This window comes from Phyllobates terribilis, unplaced genomic scaffold (assembly GCF_046119375.1).
Source record: "Phyllobates terribilis strain yellow unplaced genomic scaffold, ASM4611937v1 Scaffold_1__5_contigs__length_1240528914, whole genome shotgun sequence".
In the NCBI taxonomy this organism is placed as follows: domain Eukaryota; kingdom Metazoa; phylum Chordata; class Amphibia; order Anura; family Dendrobatidae; genus Phyllobates; species Phyllobates terribilis.
Genome location: NW_027362761.1, coordinates 1160515226 through 1160540083, shown reverse-complemented (window position 1 = coordinate 1160540083; position 24858 = coordinate 1160515226). Strand labels below are relative to the sequence as shown.

Sequence of the window (24858 nt, the reverse complement as noted above, 5' to 3'; positions counted from 1 at the left end):
ATTGGCTGCTGAAATTATGTCATGATGCACTATAAAAGCCGCCGCCGCCATTTTGAGCTCACTCTGCTGTGAATTCAGTTAGGGATAGGACGCTGTTGTTCTGAGGGACAGTTTTAGCTACCTATTTGCTCTATTCTGCTTTACCCAAGCTACTTTATAAATCGCTGTGCCTTGCAGTGCTAGTGCACAGTTCTCTGTGCTGTTCACCGCTGTCTGCAAGGTCTGGTGTGTGAGTGCAGCTCACCCTGTAGTGTGTGCTTCAGCCACGTCTGGTTGTAGTGTACTCAGTGTGTGTCACTGCCTCATACATTGTCCTTTTTTGCCAATTCATAATTTTTCCTGATATCTCCTATTAGTGTGGTGGTTCCATCCGTATTCAGCTAAATTGGTTCCAAACACACTATATAGGAGTAGTTAGAGGAGCCTTTCTGCAGCATTGGGCCCTGCAGCCCCAGCCAGATTAGTATTAGCCTATTTTTTGTAGCCTCATCTATTGCATTGTAGGTTACCTTCCTGCATTGTAATAGCTACAAAAAGTTTGCGATACTATCGGTATTACATCTTTGGGCACATCCAGTGTCTTTTTGTGACAAAAAAAACCTAAATAAAGTTCACCAAACACTCCACTTTACAGTTGTGTAGGCCACATTAGCTCATATTAAAGTCTAGTCCACACTTTATAAAATTAGTGTTTCTTATACCTGTTAGCAGCTGTTCAGGAATAAGCACACTAAGCCCTTAGTACTTTTCTGCCTATCTTTATCAGTCTACCAAGATGAAGAAGGCAGGGAGTAAGGCTCATGGGCGTGGACGTGGAGTTTCTGCAGGGAGAGGACGTGGGGATTCTGTGCCTGCTGCGGGCACCAGTGACTCAGCATCCACCAGTTTTACCAGGGAACAGTCCTTTATGTGCAGCTTTGTAGGAGCTAGCCGTACCCCACTGCTGCGGGAGGACCAAATTGAAGCCGTTGTCGGATGGATGGCAGCTAACGCATCGACTTCAATTAGTTCCAGATCCGCTCAGGTCCTGAGCACTGAAGAGCACCCATCTGTCTCTTCACCACCTGCCAAATTGCCCAGGCAGTCAGAGAGCCCTGGACAGGAGCCATCTCTACTTCTGTTCTCTGAATCTCTTGGCGTGGAAAGAGGGGGCCAGCCAAGCAGAATTCGAGAATTTGAAGAAGAGGTAGTATGCAGTGATGCGCAACCATTTTGTCTCTCTGAATCTGAAGAGGCGGGTGGGCCAGTGCCTATGGTCAGCAGCACACCTCAGTACGCATCTGATGATTAGACTTAGGTTCCACTTTCTGGTGCGTACTGTGCTGTCGAGACTACCCAGCAGAAGCAGTTGTTTGAATAGGGTGGTGTAGATGGTGAGGTCCTTGACCCATCATGGCGTGAGGGACAGGAAGGTGGTGGGAGCAGCTCTGAGGAAGAGATTCCCCGAACAGCCCAAAAAGGAGGGAGAGGGAGGGGGCAGACTTGGTTGCCTGTAGCCTCCACTTCGGCACCCATTAGGAGCATGGCTCTTCCAAAATCCAAAGCGGGCGCTCCCAAGACTTGCAGTGCCTGGTCTTTTTTTGACACAGTTGCAGATGACATTTGCTTTGTCAAAAGCAAGCTGTGTAATCAGAAGGTGAAAAGAGGGAAAAGTGTCAGCAACCTCAATACCACAAATATGTGGAAACATGTGCGGACCAAGCACGTGGTGGAGTTACAAAAACACACTGAAGACCTAGGCCAACCTACAGCGCCACCTACCACCTCTTCAGCTCGTGTTGTAGCCTCTTCCTCCAGCTCACACACAGCTGGTTCGGCTTCCTCACAGGATCGCCATGGAAGAATCTCTGGCACTGTTGTACAGACACAGTGTAATTCCACCCACAGCACCACTTTCCCAGTCATCCTCACACTCCCAGGCCAGTCTACAGCCATCGTTAGCACAGGCATGGGAGAAAAGGCGCCCATACTCGGCAAACCACCCCCGAGCACAGGCTCTGAATGCTGGCATTGCTAAACTACTGGCCCTTGAAATGCTATCATTCAGGCTGGTGGAGACTGACACCTTCCGTAACTTTATGGCATTGGCTGTCCCACAATACAACGTGCCCAGCCGCTTTTATTTCAGCAGGCAAGCCATCCCTGCCCTGCAACATCATGTGGAGGGAAAAATTAAACATGCGCTACAAAACGCCGTCAGTAGCAAGGTCCACCTGACCACCGATGCATGGACCAGTAAGCATGGACAGGGACGATACCTTTCCCTCACTGCCCATTGGGTAAATGTTGTGGAGCCGGGTACAGATCTTGAGAGTGGCGCTGTACGTGTTCTGCCAACTCCAAGAATTGCAGGAATCCAGTCTGTACACATTGACTCCTCCTCATACTCCAGTTCCTCTGAATCAGCGCTGCAGGAGCAGTCACGGTCTACCTCCACATCGACCCGTGAATGGTTACCTGTTATGATGACTGATATGAGCACAGCCGTGGCCAAACGTCAACAGGCCGTATTAAAATTAATTTCTTTGGGGAATCGAAGCCACACAGCGCAGGAGCTCTGGAATGCCATCAAGCAGCAGAGCGACGTGTGGTTTGTGCCAGTGAATCTCCAGCCAGGCATGGTAGTGTGTGACAATGGCCGAAATCTGGTGGCAGCTCTGGGCCTAGGCAACCTCACTCACATCCCATGCCTGGCACATGTGCTCAACTTGGTCGTGCAGAGTTTTTTGAGGGACTATCCGGATCTTGATGCACTGCTTCACAAGGTCCGCATAGAGTGCGCTCACTTGCGGCATTCCAGCAACGCAAGATCACGCATTGCAGCTCTGCAGCGCCGATTACATCTTCCGGAACATCGCATCATATGTGACCTACCCACCAGGTGGAATTCAACGTTACATATGTTGGAGAGGTTGTGTGAGCAGCAGGCAGCAGTAATGGAGTACCAGCTGCAGCAGGCGCAAACAAGTCGCAGTGCGCGCCGTTCACACTTCACCACCACTGAGTGGGCCTCTATGAAGGACATTTGCCACGTTTTGCGTGCCTTTGATTATTCCACGCGGATGGCGAGTGCAGATGATGCACTAGTCAGCATGACTATCCCCCTTATCTGCATGCTTGAAAAAACACTGCAAGCACTAAGGGACGAGGTTTTGGAAGAGGTGGAGGATGAGGAGTCACAAATGCCATCTGCTTCTCTACAGTCTGCACAACGTGGTTCCTCACAAAGGCCTAGGCAGGGGACACTTTGTGAGGAGGATGAGGAGGAGTCAATGGATGAGGAAGACATCTGTCCAGAGGAGGGAGGTACACAATGCTCTAGTAGTCAGTATCTAGAGCGAGGGTGGGGTGATGCAGAGCAGGCAGAGATCACGCCTCAAGCAGGGGACAGCGTTTCTTGGCCAGTTGGCAGTCTGCAGCACATGGTTGATTTCATGCTGCAGTGCCTGAGAAACGACCGCCGCATCGCCCACATCCTCAACACGGCTGATTATTGGGTGTCCACCCTCCTAGATCCTCGCTACCAGGACAACTTACAAAGCCTCATAACACCGTTGAACCGGGAGCGTAAAATGCGGGAGTACCAAGACGCACTGGTGCATTCCATCATGTTCTCCATTCCAACCGAGAGCAGTGCTGCTAGTGCTTTACAAAGCAGCTCAGTGCGTCGAGGCAGTGGAGGAAGCTCTGCACAAAGAGGGAGCAGAAGCAGCGCCTCAGCACAAGGCAAGACCAGTATGGCCGAAATGTGGCAAAGTTTTGTGTCCCCGCCGCCACAAATGTCTACACCATCACAGACTGCTCCAGTCAGCAGGAGGCAACGTTTCCGTCAGATGGTGACAGACTACATGTCTTGCCCTCTTAGTGTACTCCCAGACGGCTCTTCTCCCTTCAAGTTTTGGGTCTGTAAGCTGGATACATGGCCAGAGCTTAGTCAGTATGCATTGGAGGTGCTAGCTTGCCCTGCTGCTAGTGTATTATCGGAACTCGTCTTTAGTGCCGCAGGTGGTGTACTAACAGACCGTCGCATGCAACTATCCTCCGATAACGTTGACCGGCTTACTTTTCTCAAAATGAACAAGGCCTGGATCTCTCATGAATTTGCCAGTCCTCTTCCAGAATAAATAATTGGTTGGCAACAGTATCCAGGTCTCCTGTTGTGTTCATGTTTCTACCACCTGAACTGTAATCCCTGAGCTCCAACACCGCCAGTTGGCGCTCGGAAGTGCCGTCTGCACAGTCAACACTTGCTGCCGTGTTATTGGGGTTCAGTAACGTCAGCTGTTCCCCTGCTGTGCGAACGGCAATTTCTCCTGCTCTGTCCACATTCTCACTACTACAGATTTTAAAGTTGCTCCACTTACACCTCTGGCTCCTCTGTTTTCAGTATTATCCCTGAGCTCCAACACAGCCAGTTGGCGCTCGGAAGTGCCGTCTGCACAGTCAACACTTGCTCCAGTGTTATTGGGGTTCAGTAACGTCAGCTGTTCCCCAGCTGTGTGTCCGGCAAATTCTCCTGCTTTGTCCATATCCACTGTACTACTGATTTAAAACTTGCTCCAATTACACCTCTGGCTCCTCTGTTTTTAGTATTTACCCTGGGCTCCAATACCGCTAGTTGCTGCTCAGAAGTGCCGTCTGCACAGTCAACGCTTGCTCCAGTGTTATTGGGGTTCAGTAACGTCAGCTGTTCCCCAGCTGTGTGTCCGGCAAATTCTCCTGCTTTGTCCACATTCACACTACTACAGATTTTAAAGTTGCTCCAATTACGCCTCTGGCTCCACTCTGTTTTTAGTATTTACCCTGGGTTCCAGCACCGCCAGCTGTTTCCCAGCAGTGTCTTTGGCACGAGTACTCCCTCCTGCCCAGCCTGGTTCCAGCACGCCAGCTGTTTCCAGGTAGTGTCAACGTCACTTTGCCTCCAATGCGTTGTCCTGTCGTGTTACGGTCGGGTTAGCCGACTCTATGGTGCCTGCAGTTTAGGTGACTCCTATGTGGGCTGCGGGATCTGGCAATGAAGGCTATATAGGACAATAGGACAAGCACCCCCTGTAGGACTGTGGGTTTTGGTAACTGCGGCCGGCTCGCGGCCTTGAAACTTTTTTTTACATGGGTACCTTCTGCTACCCATCCGGGTTCCAGTACCGTCAGCTGGTTCTCGGCAGTGCCTTTGGATTAGGAGCCTCCTTCTCGGTATCCAAGTTCCACCAACGTCTGCTGGTCCTTGGTAGTGCTTTCTGGCACAGGTACCTCCTGCTTAGTAACCAAATTCCAGTACCGTCAGCTGGTCTTCGGTAGTTCCATTGGCTCTTGTACCTTCTGCTACCCATCCGGGTTCCAGTACCGTCAGCTGGTCTTCGGTAGTTCCATTGGCTCTTGTACCTTCTGCTACCCATCCGGGTTCCAGTACCGTCAGCTGGTCCTCGGTAGTTCCTCAGCCTTCTTGTACCTTCTGCTACATTTCCAAGTTCAAGCTTTTTGAAATGGTTCTTGGTAATTACTCTGGATCTCCCTGACGAGGACCCCGAAGACGACCCAGAAGACGATGACCCCGAAGACCACCAAGAAGATGACCCTGAAGAAGTTGACCAAGAGGACAAAGAAGAGAAGACAACCACCAAGATACAGAAGAAAAAGAGACAGAAAACCAAGAAGCAGAAGTACAAGAAGCTGCAGAACAAAAAGCGGAAGAACATTAAGCATAAGACTAAAAATCAGAGCAAAAGATAATATCTAAATTATAAGCAGAAGATGATTAAGCAGTGTATGGGGGTGAGTCCGTTCCTCCTCGTGGTGCCCCTGGAAAAGACCTGCTGCTGCAGGCCAAACTGAACGTGGACAAATCCTGTTGTAAATCTTTTGTGACGGGCAGAACGAAAGGTGTAATGTTCAAACTTTTATAGATAGCAACTACAGGAATGCCTGTCACAAATAAGAATATGATGAAGAAGAAGAATATGAAGAAGAATAATAGTTGAATAAGAAGAATATGAAGAATGTAAAAAAAAAAAGAATAATACGAAGAAGGTGAAGAAGAAGAAGATGAAGAAGGTGAAGAAGAAGTTGATGAAAAAGATGCTGATGCTGAGGATGATGAAGGAGAAAGTATGGGAGAAGTAAAAAATAAGGTGAAGAGCATGGAAGTAGTGAAACATAAATATCTGACAAAATATAAAAATACTTAACATAGTCAATATTTCCGTAACTCAGAACGTCTTAAAAAAAATATTAATTCCTGCTATTCCATTTGATTGGGCTAAACCTCTATGCCTTTATTGTCTCCCCCACCTCTCCCAATACATTCTACATTATTCTTCGTTGTTTTCCTTCATGTAGAATTAACCTACAAGGAAAGAAAGGGTTTATTTTCATTCCGATATTTCTGTCCCATTGACTTGCATTGGTTTCCGGTATCGGAATCGGCGATATCCGATACTTTTTGGGTATCGGTCCGATCCAATCCGATCCGATATTTCCCGATATCGGAAGGTATCGCTCAACACTAATGATGACTAAAATCTGATATATTTTACTATATTTATGATTATGTGTCATTTTTTTAGGCTTACTCTATGTATTATGTATGACCATTGCAAGTCAAAAAAATAATAATAATAATGTGTGTGTGTAATATATTATAATATATATATATATATATATATATATATATATATATATATATATATATATATATATATATATATATATATATATATATATATATATATATATATATATATATATATATATATATATATATATATATATATATATATATATATATATAGTAATAGGGACAGACAATTATTTAAAAATTACTTGCAAGAGGTGTCCTCCGGACAAGGCTCACAGCGCGATGCATTTTGTGCAGATGCAAAATTACCTTAAAAGAAAGATATAATGACAATCACAATATTGATCAAGTAATTGTCTAAATCATACAAGTCCTTGTACAATAATTGCCCCCAAGACAGATAGATAATACATAGATATACAGTGGGTACGGAAAGTATTCAGGCCTCTTTAAATTCTTCACTCTTTGTTACATTGCAGCCATTTGGTAAATTTTAAAAAGTTCATTTTTTTTCTCATTAAAGTGCACTCTGCACCCCATCTTGACTGAAAAAAAACAGAAATGTAGAAATTTTTGCAAATTTATTAAAAAAGAAAAACTGAAATATCACATGGTCATAAGTATTCAGACCGTCTCACTTAAGACACATGCTATCCATTTCCTTGTGATCCTCCTTGAGATGGTTCTCCTCCTTCATTGGAGTCCAGCTGTGTTTATTTAAACTGGTAGGACTTGATTTGGAAAGGCACACACCTGTCTATATAAGACCTCATAGCTCACAGTGCATGTCAGACCAAATGAGAATCATGAGCTCAAAGGAACTGCCCAAGGAGCTCAGAGACAGAATTGAGGCAAGGCACAGATCTGGCCAAGTTACAAAAGAATTTCTGCATTACTGAAGGTTCCTAAGAGCACAGTGGCCTCCATAATCCTTAAATGGAAGAAGTTTGGGGCCACCAGAAGTCTTCCTAGACCTGGCTGTACAGCCAAACTAAGCACTCGTGGGAGAAGAGCCATGATGAGAGAGGTAAATAAGAACCCCAAGATCACTGTGGCTGAGCTCCACTGCAGCCCTCCACCAGTCGGGCCGTTATGGCAGAGTGGCCCGACGGAAGACTCTCCACATATGAAAGTCCGCATAGAGTTTGCTCAAAAACACAAGAAGGACTCCCAGTGTTAGAACTCTCCTGTTGTTTTTTTTCTAGTTTGCTGGTCACATGACCTTTTTTGCCTATTTAATCCGGCTCCGCCCTCCTGGCCTTGCTGGACTTCATTGTAATTACTACTCTTGAGCTAGCTTGGTGCTCTGTTACCTTTCTCTGTTAGTTTTGCTAGGTCTTCTGACCTTTATGTTCTATGTTGTGTGTTTGTCTTTTACTGCTACAATTTCTGCTAGGAGGTGTCCAACTTTATCCCAGTCCCTAGTTCTTTTAGGGATCCCTCCCTTGCATCTATAGGTCTTCGTACAGACTAGCTGAGGACTTTAGCGGGTCTGATCGCAGGATCAGGTTCCCCGTTACATCGTAGGGATCCAGTTTAGTTCTATTGTAGGGACAGATATCCTGTCTTTCCTTAGTGCTTGTAGCAGATCATAACAGTAAGTCCAGCCCAAAAAAAAAAAAAAAATTTTTCTCTAAGGAAAGACCTCCAGTTTCAATCATGGTCTCGGTTCAAGATTTGGCTCAACGCTTGCAGGGACTCTCTCTGGAGGTGGCTGAGCTCCAACAACACGCGAGTAGCTGTTCTGGAGCACATTTTGTGGAGCCAAAGGTACGTCTGCCTGATCTATTTTTTGGTGAACAACAAGATTTTTTTTCTTTTAAAAATGCTTGTTTATTGTATTTTCGTTTAAGACCCAGATCCTCTGGTGATGAATCACAGCGCATAGGGTTCATAATGTCACTTTTGCGCAAAGATCCTCAGGGATGGGCCTTTTCTCTCCAACCTAGTGATCCGTGCTTTAGATCAGTGGATAGTTTTTTTTCCTGCTTTGGGTTTGTTGTACGATGATCCTGATCGTGTCTCATCTGCTGAGTCTGAATTGAGACATCTGAGGCAGGGATCAGGTAATGTGGAAAAATATTGTTCTCACTTCCGTCGGTGGTCTGCCCAGGTGGGGTGGAATGATTCAGCTTTGAAAAGTTTGTTTCTTGCAGGACTAGGTGAAAGGGTTAAGGATTTGCTGATTGCTTATCCCACACCTGGAAACTTGCAGGAGGCAATGCAATTAGCTATATGGGTGGACAGGAGACTGCGTGCAAGGGTTAATGAGAGTAAATCCTCTGCCATGTCAGCTCCGAGTCTTGAGAGGGTCTGTGCTGACAAAAGAGAGCCGATGGAGATTGGGGCGATGTCACCCCACTCTCAGGAAAAAGACCGCAGGCTTTCTGGAGGTTTGTGCTTCTATTGCGGAAATTCTGGTCATTTCATTAAGAACTGTATGCTTCGTATGAACAAAGAAAAAAAAAAAAGATCAGTCATGCACGTATAGCCTGTTTAAATACTAAGGGAGTATTCCTATCTGCTACTACCGCTGCTCAGGAAGAATTAATTGAATTTCGGGTATTTGTGGATTGTGGTTCTACTCTGAATGTGATTGATGGGGGATTCTTGGAAAAACTTAGATTAAAACCTAAACCTTTGTCATCCCCTATTGCTGTGGTTTCTGTTGATGGCTCTCCCTTGAAATGTGTTACTCACAAGGTCTGTGAATTTCCCCTCACTATTAATGGTATTCATCAAAAGAATTTGGATTTGGTAGTATTAAATAATTTGCCTTCTCCAGTAATTTTGGGGTTGCCCTGGTTAAAATTGCACAATCCTGTACTGGATTGGTCTACCAATGAAATTAAGTCCTGGAGCCCTAAATGTTATGACAAGTGTTGTAACGGACGTATTGCTGCGGTGGAAAAAGGGGAATTACCTGTACCTATTCAGGATTTTTGGAGAGTTTTTTCTGAGGAGGAGTCACAAATTTTGCCTCCCCATAGAGACTATGATTGTACCATTGAATTTGTCCCTGGAGCAACTCTTCCTAAAAGTCGTTTATTTAATCTTACTATTCCTGAGAGAAAGGCTTTGGAGGAATACATACAGTCACATTAGGCCTTCCAAGTCTCCTGTGGCTGTTGGATTTTTTTTTTGTAAAAAAAAAAAGATGGCGGTTTACGTCCTTGTCTAGACTTTCGTGAGATTAATAAAATTACTGTACGCAATCCTTACCCACTGCCATTGATTCCTGATTTGCTAAACCAGTTAGTGGGGGCCACGTGGTTCTCTAAAATTGATCTCCGGGGGGCATACAATCTGTTGCGCATGAAGGAGGGTGATGAATGGAAGACTGCTTTTAACACTCCTGTGGGTCATTTTGAGAATCTGGTTATGCCTTTTGGTCTTACCAATGCACCTGCATTTTTTCAGAATCTTATTAATGACATCCTTAGACCTTTGATCGGCAAAAATGTGGTTGTGTATTTGGATGACATTCTGATTTTTTCGCCTGATCTGGAGTCTCATTGGCGGAGCGTACGTGAGGTATTAGTTATTAATGGACAATTCGCTTTTTGCTAAGCTGGAGAAATGCGAGTTCGCTGTACAGAGAATTAGTTTTTTGGGTTAAATTATCTCCAGTGAAGGTTTTGAGATGGACCCGGTTAAAGTTCAAGCTGTGCAGGAATGGCCTAGGCCTATTGGTTTGAAATCGATACAGAGGTTTTTGGGTTTCGCCAATTATTACAGAAAATTCATAAAAAAAATTTCTATTATTGTCAAACCACTGACCGATCTCACCAGGAAAGGTGCTAATGCGGTTCAGTGGACTTCTGAGGCCATTGAAGCTTTTGTGTTTCTAAAGGAGAGGTTCACCTCTGCCCCCATCCTTATGCAGCCTGATGTGACTAAGCCGTTTTTGGTTGAGGTTGATGCTTCTTCTGTGGGGGTCGGTGCGGTGTTGTCTCAGGAAAGCAAGGATGGAGTACATCCCTGTGCCTTTTTTTAAAAAAAAATTTCTGAGACTGAACTTAATTACGATATTGGTAATCGGGAATTGCTGGCTATTAAACTCGCATTTGAACACTGGCGTCATCTCTTGGAAGGTGCTGAATTTCCCATTCAGGTTTTCACTGACCATAAAAATCTGATCTATCTTGATGCTGCCAAGCGCTTGAATGCCCGTCAGGCTAGGTGGGCACTTTTTTTCTCGCGGTTTAATTTTTCCATTACTTACATCCCGGGTACCAAGAATGTTAAAGCTGATGCGTTGTCTCGCAGCTTTTCTCCCATGGTCAGTGCTGAGGAGGAGGAGGAGAGCATTTTACAAGAAGGTGTTGTGATTGCTGCTTTGGACTCCGTTTTGGAGGATGAGATTCTTAAAGCTCAGGAGAATGCCCCATCTAACACTCCCCATGGGAGGTTGTTTGTGCCTAGGACCTTTAGGAGAGATTTGTTTGTTGAGTGTCATGAGTCTCGGTTGGCAGGTCATCCAGGAATTTCTGAGACCAAGAGACTTGTGGGTCGCAGTTTTTGGTGGCCTGGATGGCAGAAGGAAGTCATTAAGTGGGTGCGTCAATGTACTGTGTGTGCTAGATCTAAGTCTTCGCATGCTCCTGCTGCGGGGTTGCTTTGCCCTCTGGAGGTTCCTAGTGCACCTTGGACACATCTGGCTATGGACTTTATTACTGACCTTCCCCCCTCTGAAGGTTTCACGGTCATCTGGGTGGTCGTGGACCGTTTTAGTAAGAGGTGTCACTTGGTTCCCTTCATCAAACTGCCTTGCGCTAAGACACTCGCTAAGGCCTTTGTCAAGAAAATTGTCAGACTACATGGCGTTCCTACTGACATTGTTTCTGATAGGGGACCTCAGTTCGTGGCTCGTTTTTGGCGTGCCTTTTGTGACAGGTTGGGAGTTCATTTGTCGTTTTCATCCGGATATCATCCTGAGTCTAATGGCCAGACAGAAAGAAAGAACCAGGATGTTGAGCAGTTCTTACGTTGCTTTGTGGCAGACAATCAAGAGGGGTGGTCTGAGTTTCTGCCACTTGCTGAATTTGCTCTTAACAACCATACATCCTCTTCTGCTGGGTGTTCGCCTTTTTTTTGTTGTTCTGGGAAACATCCGTCTTTTGGGTCATTCTCCAAATTGGTATCTGCTGTGCCTGAGGAGGAGAGTTTTTCCGGTGATTTGGAGAGAGTTTGGACGGATGTGCGTGATAATCTTCAGGAGGCTAACAAAAAATCTAAGAGGTACTTTGATAGGAAACGGCAAGAGGTTTCGTTTGCTATTGGTGACATGGTTTGGTTGTCCTCTAAGAATCTGCGATTGAGGATTCCTTCTAAAAAATTGGATCCCAAGTTTGTAGGGCTCTTTAAGGTGCTTCAGATAGTTAACCAATCTGCTGTTAGGTTGGAGGTTCCTACCTCCTGGAAGATTAATCCGGTGTTTCATGTTTCTCTGTTGAAAAGAGCTGATGTGTCGGTTGGTGACGCCTCTGCCACTGTTCCTCCGGTGGTGGAGGACGGGGAATATGAAATTTCCCGCATCCTAAATTCTAGACGGTATAGAGGGAGTTTGCAGTATCTCGTCGCTTGGAAGGGTTTCGGACCCGAGGATAACTCCTGAGTAAGGGCGGATGATGTTTCTGCTTCCAGATTTGTCAGAGCGTTTCACAGGAGGTTTCCTGATAAGCCCGGGCCTAGGGGATCCGGAGGATCCTCTTAGAAGAGGGGGTACTGTTAGAACTCTCCTGTTGGTTTTTTTCTAGTTTGCTGGTCACATGACCTTTTTTGCCTATTTAATCCGGCTCCGCCCTCCTGGCCTTGCTGGACTTCATTGTAATTACTACTCTTGAGCTAGCTTGGTGCTCTGTTACCTTTCTCTGTTAGTTTTGCTAGGTCTTCTGACCTCTATGTTCTATGTTGTGTGTTTGTCTTTTACTGCTACAATTTCTGCTAGGAGGTGTCCAACTTTATCCCAGTCCCTAGTTCTTTTAGGGATCCCTCCCTTGCATCTATAGGTCTTCGTACAGACTAGCTGAGGACTTTAGCGGGTCTGATCGCAGGATCAGGTTCCCCGTTACATCGTAGGGATCCAGTTTAGTTCTATTGTAGGGACAGATCTCCTGTCTTTCCTTAGTGCTTGTAGCAGATCATAACACCCAGACTATGAGAAATAAGATTCTCTGGTCTGAGACAAAGATAGAACTTTTTGGTGATAATTCTAAGCGGTATGTGTGGAGAAAACCAGGCACTGCTCATCACCTGCCCAATACAATCCCAACAGTGAAACATGGTGGTGGCATCATGCTATGGGGGTGTTTTTCAGCTGCAGGGACAGGACGACTGGTTGCAATTGAAGGAAACATAAATGCAGCCAAGTACAGAGATATCCTGGATGAAAAGCTCTTCCAGAGTGCTCTGGACCTCAGACTTGGCCAAAGGTTCACCTTCCAACAAGACAATGACCCTAAGCACACAGCTAAAATAACAAAGGAGTGGCTTCAGAACAACTCTGTGACCATTCTTGACTGGCCCAGCCAGAGCCCTGACCTCAACCCAACTGAGCATCTCTGGAGAGACCTGAAAATGGCTGTCCACCAACGTTCACCATCCAACCTGATGGAACTGGAGAGGATCTGCAATAAAGAATGGCAGAAGATCCCCAAATCCAGGTGTGATAAACTTGTTGCATCATTCCCAAGAAGACTCATGGCTGTACTAGCTCAAAAGGGGGCTTCTACTCAATACTGAGCAAAGGGTCTGAATACTTATGACCATGTGATTTCAGTTTTTCTTTTTTAATACATTTGCAAAAATGTCTACATTTCTGTTTTTTTCAGTCAAGATGGGGTGCAGAGTATACTTTAATGATAAAAAAAAATGAACTTTTTAGAATTTACCAAATGGCTGCAATGAAACAAAGAGTGAAAAATTTAAAGGAGTCTGAACACTTTCCGTACCCACTGTATGTATAGATATTCATTACCAAGACATCTGACTCTTAGAAAACAAAAACAGAAAAAAATAAAACCAGAAGTGTCATGAGATCTTTCAATCGCTTGTTTTTGGGGGGTTTTTGCACCATATTTAAAACAACTGTAATGGGCAGAATAATTTCAGGATTATCATTTGGCTATTTGTCCAGCTGACTGACATTGAGCTGTAGCATGTCAAATATGTGTTATGCGTTTGTTCTGTATTATACTCCAGAGCTGCATTCACAATTCTGCTGCTTGTTAGTACATGCAGTTGACAGTCCCTAGCAGATTAGCTGAGCGTGTATAATACAGGGGACAGTTAGTTTTCCTGGTATGTGTGAGCTACAGATCACAGCGACGAGCTCTGAGCAGATACTGCACCTGCAAGGAATGCTGGGAAATGTCAGATCATATTGCTGTATATACATTAGTACTGGGCACCGCTTTAGTTAATGTACACGTATTGATCTTACCTTTTTCACATGGCATACAAGATACAGATGCCGTCTCATTTGTGAAATACCCAGGTTGGCACGACTGGCATATTACACTTCCCGTTGTGCTGTATGATGAAAATAGACGTCCATGCTAAATATAGAGACGTTATAGGACAATTTATACCTTGTGACTAGATAGAGAAAGACTATATACAGGTCATGTAGTGAAAACCAATGTTGGCCTGTAATACCACATTTCCCCTGTAGTGGCCACTGTTGGGAAAAGAAATAGCTGGTTGCAAGGTACTCTCTCAGCAAGATCACTGGGGATTTCAAAAGTCAAGATCAGCCATCTCCAGGCCCACTTCATTCCTAAAAGGGGCTGTCATGATAAGTAAGCCCTTTTAACCCCGTATTGCACACACAGAAAGTATCAGTTTAAAAAAGGTCTGTATTCAGTAACAAGGTCCATGTAGTGATATAAATGGTGCTAGGCATTTCCAATTTTCATATATGAAACTGTAAGTGTTACAGTTACTATGCACAAACTGTAAAACTGGGAGCTCTCAGTGTGCAATTTTGGTTCAAAGAGGACCTGTCACAACGTAAAAAACAAAAACAGGCCACCTTTGAGCAGGTGAAAGGTCCTCTTTAAAGGGGCTCTGTCTGCTCTCCTGAACAATGTTTTAATAAATATTTGTATTCACCATAACAAACAAATCTGGAGCAATTTTTGGAAGACATTTGTGGTACGCCGCCTCGATTATTCCTCCTGGAAATATATAAATAGACAACTAGGTGTTACCACACCTGTGTTAAAAGGGTGTGTCTACACTTTGTCCAATCATTTCTCATAGTATGATGGTGTGTAAGAAAACACCCTACTGACCAAGGGAATGGTAACACCCAGTTTGCATTTATACACACATTTCCAGGAAGAATAACAGCGCAACTTCAGAAGTTTTATTTACTGTATATTCAGAAACTTTCAAAACATTTAAAAAAAATCCAACTTAAAAAGCATTGTCCAAGATTAAAAAAAACAAAAAACAAACATGTCTACTTTCTTCCAGAAATAGCGCCACCCCTGACCATGAGTTGTGTGTGGTATTGCAGCTCAGATCCATTCCCTTCAATGGGGCTGAGCCGCAAAACCACACAGCCCATGGTCCGGGGCGGGGGCTGGTGATTGTGAAAGAAAGCAGCCATGTTTTATTCTAGCCCTGGTCAACCTCTTTAAATATTGCCAATTCGTGGTTGCTGATATGAGAAATAATAAAATTGCCTGTGATACATTTTAGAAATATTAAAATGTTCCTTACTTGGTATACAGTCCAGTAGGACACGGCAGACATGACACCTCACCACCCCGTGGCTGGTAAAAGCCAAATGAGCAAGGCGTGCAATCAGATGAATTTACACAGAAGCCACTGACGCAGCAGAAACAAGATTCTGTATCTGGAAGAAAAGCAAAATTTTTATATAACAGAGATTCTCCACTTTGAAAAATTCCTACTTTATAGAAATGGAGGGAGAAGGAAGGCAAAGGGCGGGAAAAAGGAAGGCAAAGGGCGGGAAAAAGGAAGGCAAAGGGCGGGAAAAAGGAAGGCAAAGGGCGGGAAAAAGGAAGGCAAAGGGCGGGAAAAAGGAAGGCAAAGGGCGGGAAAAAGGAAGGCAAAGGGCGGGAAAAAGGAAGGCAAAGGGCGGGAAAAAGGAAGGCAAAGGGCGGGAAAAAGGAAGGCAAAGGGCGGGAAAAAGGAAGGCAAAGGGCGGGAAAAAGGAAGGCAAAGGGCGGGAAAAAGGAAGGCAAAGGGCGGGAAAAAGGAAGGCAAAGGGCGGGAAAAGGAAGGCAAAGGGCGGGAAAAGGAAGGCAAAGGGCGGGAAAAGGAAGGCAAAGGGCGGGAAAAGGAAAAAAAACACAACACACTGCTAATTTGAAAGATCGCCGCAGATTTTCAGTGTGGATTTCATCTGTGCATAGTCATATCCACGACAAAAATCTGATAAATATAAATCTTAACTTTATCTTATATCTTCCGTAATGAATACCAAGCAAAATCTGATTATGATTAAACAAATTATCACAGATTAACATAGTTTATGAGAAGGGGGCATTTCTGCAGCCCTTGGGCCAATAACCAGTCTTTCCTCATCAGTTTCACTTCTCTTTCATAGGATGAACTGATTTATGAAAAAAGGAAGGAAAACCTCGGCACTTAAGTTTCCTAAACAAATAAGGTCTCTTTAGGGTCAAGCAAAGAAAGAAAGTCAAGATCTTATGAGAGGCATTATTTTGGGAATAAAGTCAATGATGACCAGAGCGTTTCCTCCAAACTGCTTTTAGGAATATGATGCAGTTAGTGGTGGTCATGGATAATAAAAGGGGTATAGAAAATTAAGTTTTGCCCTAGAATTGCTGTGGTTCCTCGTTGTTGCTGATTATATTACAGTGATGCCTCAGTGGTAGGCTAAGGCAAACAATAGTGATGTATTGTTTTTGTGCTGGTGTATCATTGTATATGCGGGATGACAGTTTTCTTCCTGCGATGTGATGTCTGTGTACATATGACATTTTGTCTCCATTATTCTTGTGCATCATTGTGCACATTATTATTCTGTATTCTTTTGATATCACTGAAGTTGACGTGCAAGAATCATGCAGAGTAGACTATCCACTTAAGAGGAATCTGTTAGTAGGATCAACCCTCCTAAGCCATCTATATGGGCATAAAGGTCATAGGAAGCTGAATAAAATTATACCTTAAATATCTGTTATTTCGATACCTTATTCCAGAGAAAGCCACGTTTTTCTTATGTAAATGAGCTGTTCTAGAAAGATAACTCCGCCTCCAGAGAGAATTTTAAATAAAAGGGGGCGTTACCAGTGTGAGACAAGTAACTAACACGGAACAGGAGATATCAACTTTGTCTTCTTGCAAACACATTTTTTGCAGCTGTCACAGCTCTGCTGTATTGCAACAATATTACACCCTGCCTGCCTGTGAGATGGAAGCTGAGAGGAACCTGCAGATGTGTCAGTTATAGTCACACACAGCTCAGCAGCGAGATCAGGAGAGAAGAAAGCGGCCATCACACATCACACTGGTAACTCCCCCTTCTATTTAACCCCCTTAAGGACAGAGACTCATTTTTAACCCCTTTAAAGCCTGGGGCGTATTAGTACGCCCCAGGCCATCATCTCAGGTTCAGTGAGGGCTCCGGCGCTGAGCCCGCACTGAACCAGGCAGATGTTAGCTGATTCTTACAGCTCACATGTGCCCGCAACAGCCGCAGGTAGAATCGCGATCCACCTGCTGCTGTCAACCAGTGTCAATCTCTGACAGCGGCATTTAACAGCGCCTCGCCGGAAGCGCGTCACTTACCCCTCCCATCGGTGACCCCATCACATGATCGCGGGTCACTGATTGGTGGGCATGACAACCCTGGGTCTGCAGCAGACCCCAGTGGTTGTCATGTAATGATCGCTATGAGCGCCACCTAGTGGTCGGCGCTCATAGCACAGGAGCATTTCTGCTACATAGAGGTGATCTGTTCATCACCTCTATGTAGCAGAGGCGATCGGACAGTTGCTGCTTCTAGTCTCCTATGGAGACTATAGAAGCAAGCAAAGAGTGTAAAAAAAATGTTTTTAAAAATATTAACAAAATTAAAAAAATATAAAAGTTTAAATCACCCCCCTTTCGCCCCATTCAAAATAACATTTTAAAAAAAACAAAACACATAGACATATTTGGTATCGCCACATTCAGAATCGCCCGATCTATCAATATAAAAAAAAAATTAACCCGAACGGTAAATGGCGTAATGAGAAAAAAATTCTAAACAGAATTACGTTTTTTGGTCGCAGCAACATTGCAATATCGGGCGATCAAAACATCGGATCTACCCCAAAATGGTATCAATAAAAACATCAGCTCGGTGCCCAAAAAATAAGCCCTCACCCAGCCCCAGATCCCGAAAAATGGAGACGCTACGAGTCTCGGAAAATGCCGCCATTGTTTTTTTTTTTTTTTTTGTTTTTTTTAGCAAACTTTGGATTTTTTTTTTCACCACATATATAAAAAAAGAACCTATACATGTTTGGTATCTACAAACTCAAGACCTGGAGAATAAGAATGACAGGTCAGTTTTATCATTCAGTGAACGTGGTTAAAAAAAAAATAAAAAAATTGTGGTATTGCACTTTTTTGGGGGGGAATTTCGCCACACTTGGAATTTTTTTCCCATTTTCCCGTAGAAGATATGGTAAAACCAGCAATGTCGTTCAAAAGTACAACTAGTCCCGCAAAAATTAAGCCCTCACACGTCCATATTGACCAAAAAATAAAAACGCTATGGCTCTGGGAACAAGGGGAGCAAAAAACGAAAATGCAAAAACGGAAAATCCCAGGGTCCTTAAGGGGTTAAAAACTGACCGGTGTCCTTATAAGGCCACAGCCCCACTATCAGTATTTGGTCAGTATTTTTTCTCAGGAGTAGGAGCCAAAACCAGGTGAGGAACAATCAGAGAAAAGGTATAATAGAAACAAGTCACCAATTCTGCATTTATCACCCACTCCTGGTTTTGGCTCCCACTCCTGAGAAAAAATATTGACCAAATACTGATAGTGGGGCCGTGGACTAAGAGGTAACAACTCTGAAACGCTTCTATATATCCCAGTGATTCTGAGATTGTTTTTTTTTGTGCCACATTGTACTTTATGTTAAATGGTAAATTTGGTTTGATATTTTTTGTGTTAATTTATGAAAATAAAAAATTGACAAAAAAAAGTTAGAACATTTTGCAATTTTCAAACTTTGAATTTTTATGACCTTAAGCCAGAGAGTTCTAAATCACACAAGATAGTTGATAAATAACATTTAACCACATGTTTACTTTACATCTGCATAATTTTTTAAGCCATCTACCTGTAGCCAATCATTTTTGTTCCCCTGATCACAGCATCAAATACATGAAAGTACTGGTATTAAAAGGTAACTTCAAATCTCAGAGAGAAAGGAGAGTCTAGGAATATAAACTAATGATGACCTTTGACACCTTCAGAGCTGGAATGAATGTGTCACATGGATTTAGGTCATTCTACAACTAAGGAATGTGCCCATCAGACTTGTGGGGTCATCACAACACTGCACCAAACAATAAAACTTTCACAGTGCTCATCTATGAACTGCTAAAATATTTACAGCCAGAAATGTTTATATCTCTCCCATAGTAATAGCTCTGCAAACATCATTTCATCACTGGTTTCATCTATTGCATTATTTCTGTGCCCTATTGTGTATAAATATGTGACTTCAGATTTTGGGTTATACTAACCTGATGAATGGGCCTGAGTAGTCTCGAAAGCGTGCAACCTGTTACCATCTTTTCAGTTAGCCATTAAAAAGGTATCAACCACTGAGGACTCAAATCTAAATATTTTTCTTTTTTCCACGCGCAAAATTTACAAAACCTTTTTTTTTTTTTTTTTTTTTAGGGATCACAACATATTTGAATTGACTTTGAGGGACCTACGTAACACCACTTTTAAAATCTGCACCCCTCAAGGTGCTCAAAACCACATTCAAGAAATGTATTAACCCTTTAGGTGCATCACAGAAATTAAGACAATGTTGAAGGAAATAAAATGAAAAAAATAATTTTTCCCACAAAAATGTTGCTTTAGTCCCAAATTTTTCTCTTTTTCACAAGGGTAACAGAAGAAAATGGACCATACAATTTGTTGTGCAATTTCTCCTGAGTATATCAATACCCCATATGTGGTGGAAAACTACTGTTTGGGGACATGGCCGGGCTCGGAAGGAGCACAATTTGACTTTTGGATAAAAAAATTGGCTGGCATAGATAGTGGACGCCATGTTGCGTTTGAAGAGCCTCGGATGTGCCTAAACAGTGGAAACCCCCCACAAGTGACTCCAATTTGGAAACTACACCCCTCAAGTAACTTATTTAGAGGTAAGGTAAGCACCATGAACCCACAGGTGTTTGTTGGAATTTTAAAACATTGGACCGTGAAAATTGAAAACTACATTTTTTCCAAAAAAAATTTAGTTTTAGTCCCAAATTTTTCATTTTCACAAGGGTAACAGGAGAACATGGCCACAGTTTGTTGCACAATTCCTCCCGAGTACAGGGATACCAATTGTGGTCAGAGACTCTTGTTTTGGCCCTTGGAAGTGAAGGAGTGCCATTTGATTTTTGCAATGCAAAATTGTCTAGAATAGATTCCGGATGATATGTTGCAGCAGAAATACCCACAAGTGACCCCATTTTGGAAACTACGCCTCTCGAAGAATTCTTCTTAGTGTGTAGTGAGAATTTTAAACCCACAGGTATTTCACAGAATTGTATAACATTGGACTGAAAAAATGAAAAAAAGTTAAATTTTTTCCAACTAAAATGTTGTTTTAGCCCCAAGTTTTTAATTTTTAAAAGGGCTAACAGGAGACAACGAGCAGTACAATTTGAGCACACCAGTAGCCCATATGTGGTCAAAACACCAAGGTTACTTACCAGTAGCCGTTTTTTTCTGGAACCCATGACAGCACATCTGATAGCGGGATCTGCCCCACCAAGGACAGGAAACCATCTGAAACAAAAGGGCAGTACGTCTCTCCCACTTCAGTTGATTACAGAGCATTGAGAGGACCTTCATAAAATGTTAGACATATAACTAACAACTACATCACACAAGCACCCAAACTATAGTGCACGCCGATATGGTGAGAAAAAAAAAAGTGAGGTTGAGGGGGGGGGGGGGGAGTAAATATACGGGTGCTGTCATGGGTTCTGGAAAAAAAAACAGCTATAGGTAAGTAAACTTGGTGTTTTCCCTTCACCCATGACAGCACACCTGAGAGACTTTTGGAGAATGTAAAGCACCCTAGGGAGGGACCACCACCTGAAGCACCCTTCTCCCAAAGGTAAGGTCAACAGAGGAGGACAGATCCAACCTATAGTGCTTAAAAAAGGTGGATGGTGTGGACCAAAGTAGCAGCCTTATATATCTGGTCAATCGATACCTCTGCTCTTTCCGCCCAGGAGGTCGCCACAGCTCTGGTAGAGTGGTGGAGTGAGCCTTGATACCATCCGGGACCGGAGCACCAGTAGACGTGTAGACTATACTAATGGCCTCCCTAAGCCACCTAGTGATAGTACACTTTGATACCCCGCAGCCCTTCCTATTCCCCTAGTAGGCTAAAAATAGGGAATGATCCTTTCTCCACTAGCTGGTCATGGCCATGTACTGTAATAGTGACCTCCTAAATGTCCAGACTATGAAACCTAGTTTCTCTTGGGTTTCTAGAGATGCTGGAAAATGAAGGTAACAATCTACTGAGTACGATGGAATCTTGATACTACTTTAGGGAGATATGCTGGATCTGGCCATAGAACAATCCTGTCATCATATATTTGGGTATAAGGAGGATTTCCCAAAAGGGCCTGCAGGTCGCTTATTCTACGAGCTGATGTTAAAGCCACTAAATAGTTTTAAGAGTAAGGATCTTTGGTGAAATATCCTGTAGCGGTTCAAATGGGTCTTCCGTAAGAGCGTTCAGAACTAGATTCAGGTCCCAGGGAGGAATTCTGGGAACCCGGACCGGTCTGGACCTGTCACAGGCTTTAATGAATCTGGAAACCCATCTGTCACCCAACAGGTTTCAATTATATAATGCCCCCAGAGCTGACACTTGCACCTTGAGTGTTCTAGTGGCCAATCCCCGGTCGTATCCTTTTTGTAGGAACTCTAAAATATCCTTAATTGGAGGTTTATCCATTAACAGGGTTTTTAGAAAATCTAGGAATTGTCCTGCCATAACTTTTTGTTGTTATAGGCTTCCTGATACTCAGCAGGGTGGAGACTACGCCTGGGGAAAATCCTTTGTTACTTAACACTGCAAGATGGAAACCTTTGACTTGTGTGTGGAACACTGGCCCTTGAATGAGAAGATCCGCCTCTCCGGCAGGATCCAAAGATCTGATATTGACATCAGTCGGAGCAGAGAAAACCAAGGTCTTTTTGGCCAGAAGGGGGCGATCAGGATTACTCTCGCCTGATCCTCTCTTATCTTCCTCACTATCGGTGGGGGGGGGTAGGCTTTTTCGAAATTCCACGGTATGTGGAGGGAGTCTACTGCATAAGAACCCTCTGTTAGGTCTAATGAACAGAATTTCTCTACTTTCCTGTTGGATCTGTAGGCGAACAGATCTATCTCTGGTAAACCCCATAGCTGGACTTTTTGCTGAAATATTATTAGGGTTAGGGCCCGCTCTCCCTGTTTTAACGTATGGCGACTCAAAGTCTGCTTTTGTGTTTTCTTTTCTTTTCAAATTTCTTTTTATTATTATTATCAAAGAGTAAATTTCACATACAGGTTACAAGACTTACTTGTGGAACAAGATTAAGTAATGTGTAATGAGCGATTGTTAAGCAATATGAAAACAAACAAGAAGAGAAATGGGGTCCGCACTATGATAGTGTTTCAGTCCTCGGAGAACAGGACGGACCGGTTGTAGTGCGGAATGTAAGTCTGTTGCAAGAGTAAAGTAATACATATTTGAGTCCGCTCATGTGTTCTAAGCTTGCCTGAAAATCAAGGTGTTTAGAATCAACGATATGCATAAATTGAATTAAAGATTAATAGAGAGTAAGATCAAAGAGAGAGGAAAGAAGAAGAATAGATACAGTAAGGGGGGGGGGGTAGATGGAAAAGTGGAAGAGAAGGAAAAGGGGAGGGGGAGGGGGGAGGTAGGCACGATATGTCACGGAATGCGACAAGGTAAGATTTAATTTATTTATTAAGGGATCCATGGTTGCCAAGTGTCTAGGAAGGAGGCCTGAGCGTGGTTCACCAATGACATCGTTACTGCCACGTGAAAGCATATGAACCTTATCCTGGAGGTGCAGTAAGGTGGGAAGGTTAGTGGTTTTCCAGTGGGTCGGTATTAACAATTAGGCTGCAGCAATAATATGTTGGGCCAAGATCGATGTCTTTCTATGTTCAGGCCAGATCAAATAGTTCAATAAAACTGTCTCTGGTTTCAGGCGCAATTTTTTCTTTACCACACAGTGTGAATAAGGCTCTCTACTTGTTGCCAGAATTTAAGGATGATGGGGCATTGCCACCAAATATGAAAGTAGCTACCAGGATCCGTTCCGCATCTCCAGCACGAAGTTGATGCATCTGCACTCCAGCCAGAACTCCGGAGAGGTGTATGAAACCATCTCGTGACTGTTTTGAAAGAGTTCTCTTGTGCTCGGACACACTGGATGGGGCCATGGGAATGCATATAGATATAGAGAGTCTGGGCCTGCGTGAAATGATAACCTAAGTCTCGTTCCCAATGAGAAATATATGCTCTCTTTGGGCAGGTATCCCAGAGGTTAGTAGGGTCTGGTAGATAGAGAATATTTTCTTGGGTCTAGTGATCCTGGTGCAAAGCATTTCATAATTAATTAGTTAGAGCTCTGGATAGATTGGAATGCTTAATATGTCGTTTTATAAATTCTTTGATGGAGCCGTATTGGACAAAGTTTAGAGACGAAAAGCCCGGGTGATGCTGCAATTCCGGTAGTGGGGCGAGCGATCCTTCTCGTAGTAAATGATCGATAGAGATGTTAGAGTACTTTAGTCTGTCTCTAGTTTGCCCTGAGTGTGGCATTGAATGGCCTAGAATGTCCGAGAGAGACAGGGGCTAAGATGTCACTGGAGTCTTGCCATATTTTGAGTGTGGCTTTAGTATGAGGGTTTGGTATAGAAGTGTTAGGTCAGTTGTGGGACTGTGTTAGGAAAAGGGATCTGAGAGGGAGAGGAGCAAGTGCCTCCTCCACCTCGATCCACTGCTCATCTTCGGAGCCTCGTATGATGTCCACCGTCCTAGACAAAATTGCGGCTCTATAGTAGCGCCTGATGTCTGGTGCGCCCATCCCCCCACACGTCCTTGGTAGTGCCAGCAAGTGGTAAGATATGTGGGGCTTTTTACTCTTCCAGATATATGAAGAGAAAAGGGAATTCACCCTCTGAAGATAAGACAATGGTATTTTTATGGGCAACATCTGAAATAAGTAGGTAAATTTAGGCAGAATCAGACTTTTCATTATATTCTTCCTCCCCATCCACGATAGATAGGAGTCTCTCCACTGCTTAATGAGATTTACTGTGGAGTCAAGCAGAGGGAGAAAGTTCAATTTAAATAATTCTCTGTCTGTTCTGCCTATCTTCACCCCAAGGTATGTGATATGGGTCTTAGGCCAAGTGAATGGGTATAAGTTTTTCAGTTTTGCTAGGGAGTGCATGGGGACATGAAAGTCCAGAGCTTTGGATTTGGTAAGGTTTATTTTGAAATTAGAGAGGCTGCCGTATTGCTCCACCAGTGCCATCAAGGCAGGGAGACCCCTTAACCAAGCCTCTAAGAGGACCAGAAGGTCATCAGCAAAAGCTGCCGTTTTAAAATGTGAGTTGTGTATTCTGATGCCCTCTATCCTCTGATTTTCTTGTATTGAGATCAATAAAGGCTCCACTGCCAGGACAAACAACAGCGGAGACAACGGGCAGCCTTGCCTGGTCCCATTGTGTATGGTAAATGTATTTGTCAAGGAATCGTTGATCTTGATGCGTGCAGGCAGGTTATGATACATAGCCATAATGGCAGTAACCAGTGCAGGTGGCAAGCCGAATCGTAGGAGTGTCTCCTCTAAGTAGATCCAGTCCACCCTGTCGAAGGCCTTTTCAGCATCGGTACCCAACAATACTAAAGGGATCTTGTGGGCTTTGGCATACTGAAGAAGGTGCAAAGTTTTGTGAGTATTGTCCTTTCCCTCTCTCCTGCCCACAACTCCAGTTTGATTCAATG

General features: G+C 43.7%; 1 protein-coding gene across 4 annotated transcripts in view; it reads right to left on the bottom strand.

The window, feature by feature from the left end:
• The window catches only part of LOC141162707 (uncharacterized), a 123581-nt gene that overhangs the window by 84917 nt on the left and 13806 nt on the right, over positions 1 to 24858 (bottom strand). For 3 of the 4 annotated variants that reach the window (XM_073649077.1, XM_073649089.1, XM_073649082.1), the window contains exons 3-5: positions 15305 to 15440; positions 14019 to 14107; positions 6820 to 6883 (exon numbers count right to left, since the gene is read on the bottom strand). In XM_073649077.1, the coding sequence (XP_073505178.1) occupies positions 6820 to 6883; positions 14019 to 14107; positions 15305 to 15440 (289 nt within the window). Of the gene's footprint in view, positions 1 to 6819; positions 6884 to 14018; positions 14134 to 15304; positions 15441 to 24858 lie in introns of all 4 variants that reach the window. The other variant, XM_073649085.1, reaches the window with a different exon arrangement.